Raw genomic sequence first — 6118 nt, 5'->3', positions numbered from 1 at the left:
TAGGATCACAACCTATATGGACAACCCGGTCAATTTTTTGCTGGAAATCCAATATGGCCGCCTCAATATTGGCCCCTATCAGTACCCAGGGGCAAAGGGGGGTATGCTGCATTTGCCCTGCCATAAAAGGTTGGCCACCAGAAATAATATCTATGACCCAGTAGGATCACAACCTATATGGACAACCCGGTCAACTTGCTGCTGGAAATCCAATATGGCCGCCTCAATATTGGCCCCTATCAAAAAATAGCTTTGGCAATAACTTTTGAACCAGATGGGCTAGAAATAAAAAACTTGGTGTCTATTTCATGGTTTCAGAGCATGAGAAACTCAATGGAATACTTATCTTTATGATTGGGTGTGTCTGGCCCTTTAATTTGCATATTTCCAAGATGGATGCCACGCGAAAATGAGTTTTACTATGACTTTTACAGTGACAGCTTACTGTTATGGCAAAAAGTCTGCTTTTTAAGCAATATGAACACATTTGGTCAGTTTGAGCTTTCATTTCTATTTTGTCAATATGGCTGCAGTCATAAATAATGTATGGTATTACATTTTCCCCCAGATTTATTGATTTATAGATCTATAGTTGTGGGGATGATTGCAGAGAAAAATCGGAGAAAAAGCCCACAATGTATCTTATGTATCATTTTAATAAACTAAATACAATATAAACATACACATGCACACTCCAAGACTTGCCAAAAACTTCAACTTTAGGGCTATACAAATTAACATAGTGGTATGCATTCAAGTAACATAACAAAATATAGACTACTTAGTGACAAATAGAGTAAAGGCGGAGTTGAGGTTGCCTACAAAAGGTTCATTTTGACCTCTATGGTGCTGTCTTGCCTGCTTCTAAAGCCAATGATACTATGGTACAATGCTATTCACTGTCACTATTGTCATGTGTTGCACTGATCCTGCTGCATCGTGTCTCCAGTACCTGGCAACGGCATCCTAAGTAGCATGGAATTGCCTTCTTTGCACAGGAACAGAGGCATGATATTGCCTTGTTCATTGACAAAGGCAAGGCTGGCTCGGTAGATGCAAGAGGGACTGCATTGCTAGCACTGAGAGACCATCCATACTCTGTGAAAGAAGGAATATCCGGCTTGGCGATATGTGCACATTTATCTATTATGGTTGCTAGAGCAGCTCTTCTCAGGTGCAGGTCAAAGGCATTCTCTGTCGGGGGCAGCAGCTTTAAGAGGGTTGATCTATTATTGAGGAACTTGTACACTCTAAGCTTACTCAGGTCAAAATCCTCCGGGTGGTCCGCTTTGGATGTATATACAGCAATTGTGAGGTCTCGTGCCTGATTGATGACGTCATATGAGAGGGAATCAGAAGAGTTTTCACCAAACTCCTCAAGTGCAGGGAGATCCAGACGCATGCTGGCCTTGAACCATGCCTTCTTCCCAGTGAAAAAGGGATAGCTGGTGGTATCTCTGCCACTTAAACTATGGATAAAGGGCAGGGCACGACACTGTGCAAGCCCCAGTGCTGATACCATTTGATGGATAGGAAGGTATGAATTGTGTTCTCACCCACAGCTCTGGAAGGCATCTGACATGGGTTGCTGCATAGTAAAGGCACATGATGATGATGTCTGTGTCATTGGCATGGATGACAACTCTGTCAACTTTGTCATTCTGGACACTGTACAGGGTGTGGAGTATTATTCTTGTATCAGCTTCCTGTTGTGTGGATTCTAGTGCAGGGACATCTTCAATAGACCCCTCCTTGATCACCACACTCCTTGTCTCTTCTTTAAACCACCCACCCAGGTAAAGATGTGTTGGACCAAGGGCCGACTTAAGTTTCTCATTTTCACACCATTCGTCACAGAGGAAACTCAATAGGTTTGCCTTGTTAGCTGACACAGCAAAAAACTCCTGAGGATCTGGAGCTGTGTAACGCATACTGACTTCATATTCTTTGGTAGGTTTTGGTCGAGCATATCTGTGTTCTTGCTCAGCTGTCTTAAGACTAGGTCCACTGTACCGGTCACAACAGAAGTGAATGATCTCTGTGCCAGCAGGCACATCATTCAACAGCAGACGTTGGTATCGTTCAGCGATTGTTCCAAATGCTTCACCTTTCAGGAACGACCAATGGCGTATGGCATACATGGCATCAATAACTACTGCTGTTTTTCTGTCTTCTGTAGGCAGGTCAGGGATGCATGCAACTTTGGTCTCCTCTTTCAGGACCTTCACAAGGCTTGCCTTGGTACCTGTTCTCATCCTGCCATCTTCCTGGAAGAGGGAAGGGGGGAAGCCACTGCACTCGTGGTTGCCTATAAAGTCAACAAGGTTGAGTTCTCCACCACTGGCTATGATTTGGGTCATGCGCAGGAGGGCAGTAATTTCATTGCTTTTGCCAGGTGCTGAGGTTTTCCCCTTAGACTTTTTAGATTTTGTGTTTTGAGTGTGGGAAGTGTTAAGCTTCATTATGCTTGTCTTCTTCTGTTCACTGGACAATGACTCACACAGTGCCTTCAGACCCAGTTCTTTCACACTCATCAAGTGGTCCTTGACTGTGGAATCAGCACACTGTCCTGTAGATATGTTGATCGTGGATGATGTGCTCACTGTAAATGGGTTAGTCTCCACTGCTGCCATGACCTTGACTACCATCGCTGCATCCCGGATTACACGACTCTGACCAGACTCATGGTGTGGGTTGGAGGAGTGGAGGTGGAGCATAGACTTGAGCTCTGCAGAGACAGCTGCAGTGAGTGGTTTTGTGTAGACCCATTTTGTCCTGGCAGCAGGGCTGAGTGTAATGCCATCCAGACTGCTTGCTTCCTTGGCATCGGCATTATAGGTCTGCTCCAGTAGCATGTCAAGAGAAACACTGTTGTGGCTGCCATCTGCTCGTCTGCCAACAAATACACCTGCCATCAGTGCTTCATGTACCTCTGAAGCTGTTTCTGGTAGTTTCTTCATCTCAGCCAAATACAGAGGTAAAGATTGCTGCCCGTACTTGTAGTGGCCTGCTGCAGTGAGGTAGGGTAGCATTCTTGCTAATTCACAGAGATGTCCTGTCCAGTCACCTTCCCGATCGTACTAGATAAACCTTTGGAGAATATCTGACATCTCCAGGAAGGTTTCCCAGAGGACTGCAGTTGGTTGCCCATTCAATGATTCCTGAAAAAGCAGCAGCTGCTCTCTTAGGACTGCCATCTCTGGACTGCCATCTCTGTTGCCATAACAGTCAGCTGTCACTGTAAAAGTCATAGTAAAACTCATTTTCGCGTGGCGTCCATCTTGGAAATATGCAAATTAAAGGTCCAGACACACCCAATCATAAAGATAAGTATTCCATTGAGTTTCTCATGCTCTGAAACCATGAAATAGACACCAAGTTTTTATTTCTAGCCCATCTGGTTCAAAAGTTATTGCCAAAGCTATTTTCTGATAGGGGCCAATATTGAGGCGGCCATATTGGATTTCCAGCAGCAAGTTGACCGGGTTGTCCATATAGGTTGTGATCCTACTGGGTCATAGATATTATTTCTGGTGGCCAACCTTTTATGGCAGGGCAAATGCAGCATACCCCCCTTTGCCCCTGGGTACTGATAGTGGCCAATATTGAGGCGGCCATATTGGATTTCCAGCAAAAAATTGACCGGGTTGTCCATATAGGTTGTGATCCTACGGGGTCATAGATATTATTTCTGGTGGCCAACCTTTTATAGCAGAGCAAATGCAGCTTTCCAAAAAAAAGGGGGTTTTGCCCCCTGGGTATAAGAGGAGAAGAGGAGGGCCAAAGAGGAGGTTTATGGAATGCGGTGAGAGGACTTTTCTGTACTATTACTTCTATTCCACTACGTCTCAGAGGCAAATATTGTAACTTTTACTCCACTACAATTATTTGACAACTTTAGTTACTAGTTACTTTGTAGATTTTGATTATTATAACAAAACATACATTAACCACTTCAGCCCTAAATACATTTTGGCCATTTGAAAATTGCAGATCTACAAGCTCACAATGCATTGTGAGCTTGTAGATCTGCTACTTGTAGATCTGCTATTTTAAGATTTTAATACATTTTATACATTTGAAAACTTTTGGAAATTCTGCGGAATGAGTACTTTCTACTTTTGGTACTTTAAGTACATTTTGATACCTAAACTTTTGTACTTTTACTCAAGTACATTTTTAATTCCCGACTTTTAGCCTGCTTTAAGAGTATTTCTACATTACAGTATTGATACTTTGTGAGTTATTTTTGCACCACTGATAAACATGTGTGTTAATATTTATTCATCCATTTATTTATTTATGTAAGTATTGTTTGATTGATTGATTGATTGATTGATTGATTGATTGATTGATTGAGAAGATAGGACCACAATGGAAACAAGCCATCAAGGCTTTTTTTGTGTTAGCCTTCTTTGCTTTATTGCTGTACTGTTTGCGATAAAGTATTTAATCAATCAATCAATCCAAGATGACATGTGTTTTAAATAAACGTCTTGGCGCGCGCGCCCGCTGCCGTGCACGCGCACTTCCGGCCGCGGGAGGAGCGTCGTCAGAAGCAGGTGTGGAGGAGCAGTGAGGAGCCCGGTGTTACACCGCGACGGGTGACCTATCGAATTGTGTGACTCCAGAAGTTAATGACACGCTGCTTGTCACCTGAAAACATTCATAGTGCATTCGTTCAAACAGTGGTGGGAAAGTATATTTACTGTACTGTACTTAAGTACAATTGAGTTTTTTTTTTGTTTTTTGTTTTTACTTCTACTCCACTACAATTCTTTTTAAAACTTTAGTTAGTAGTTACTTTGTAGATTTTGATTATATTACAAGACATTAACCATTTCAGCCTCATACTTCAGCTATTTGAAAATAGCTGATCTCTACAAGCTCACAACAAGATGCTACCCTTGTGAGCTTGTAGATCTGCTATTTTCTAAAGATTTGTATTGAACTTGTGAAATGGGACATTCTGCACAATGAGCACTTTTACTTTTGAGTAAGTATTTTTTTATGCCTATACTTTTGTACTTTTACTCAAGTCAATTTTGATTACCAGACTTTTACTTTTGAACAGACTATTTCTACAATAGGGTATTGACTTCTACTCAAGTAAAACATGTGAGTACCTTTTCCACCAGTGACAACATCTCTACCAGTTTAACCTAAAATATGATATATTAATCATTAATTAACAGATACAAATCAATATATCTAACATTAAATGTTAGGATGCATATCCCCGACAGTCAGTCAGTCACACACTTCGCCGGGTCACCCGTCTCGGTGTAACACATGGGGTGTCGGGGGGCATCATCTCCATGATCGCCAGCCTGGCTGCTGCTGCATCACAAACATTAACTATAATAAATCATTTCATAGGTAAAAACAGAGACATTCTTGTCCTCTTGGTGAAGATGGTGGCGAAGCAGCGGATCCGCATGGCCAACGAGAAGCACAGCAAGAACATCACACAGAGAGGCAACGTTGCAAAGACCCTGGTGAGTTAGATCACATCATATTAGAACATATACTAACATATACTATTTTTATATTATTATAATATTATTATTATATTATTATTATTATTATTATTATTATATTATTATTATTATTATTATAATTATAATTATAATACATATTATTATACATCTAATAATATTATTATTATCACCATAGCTACTATCCATTCTAGCCACTGCATGACAGCTATTTTCATTTTATTTTTTATGATCACATCATATTAGAACTTGTTGTTCAAAATATATGTATTCAAGATTTATTCAAAAATAGCAGATCTACAAGCTCATAGCCTGCACGGTATGAGCTTGTAGATCTGCAATTTTTTAATAACCAAAGTATAAATATCTCTTATTTTACATGTCATCACCTCATTTAGCCGCTGGCCGTGATGATGGAGAGAGAAGCCACAACCTCTTATTTTATTTCACCCCATATTGGGGTAAATTGCATGTGTTAAAAACCAGTGGTTCTCAACGTCAGGTTCGGGGACCACTAGGGGGTCCAGGGTGGACCCTTATAGGTCCAGGGTGGACCCTGATATTGTTCAAAATCCAGAGTTGTTCATTTTAACCCAGAATGAGAGTGGGTTCATCTGTAC

General features: G+C 41.1%; 1 protein-coding gene across 1 annotated transcript in view; it reads left to right on the top strand.

Moving 5' to 3' along the window:
- Positions 1-5492, top strand: part of lacc1 (laccase (multicopper oxidoreductase) domain containing 1) — a 68347-nt gene extending 62855 nt beyond the window's left edge. The window contains exon 8 of the mRNA XM_084085201.1: positions 5380-5492. Within this exon, the coding sequence (XP_083941327.1) occupies positions 5380-5383 (4 nt within the window). The 3' untranslated portion in view covers positions 5384-5492. The remainder of the gene's footprint in view (positions 1-5379) is intronic.
- Positions 5493-6118: the final 626 nt, after the last annotated feature.

This window comes from Gymnoscopelus microlampas (assembly GCF_963454915.1).
Source record: "Gymnoscopelus microlampas genome assembly, chromosome: 17".
Taxonomy (NCBI): domain Eukaryota; kingdom Metazoa; phylum Chordata; class Actinopteri; order Myctophiformes; family Myctophidae; genus Gymnoscopelus; species Gymnoscopelus microlampas.
Note: the sequence above shows the minus strand (reverse complement) of the source record. Positions and strands in the feature narration are given on the sequence as shown.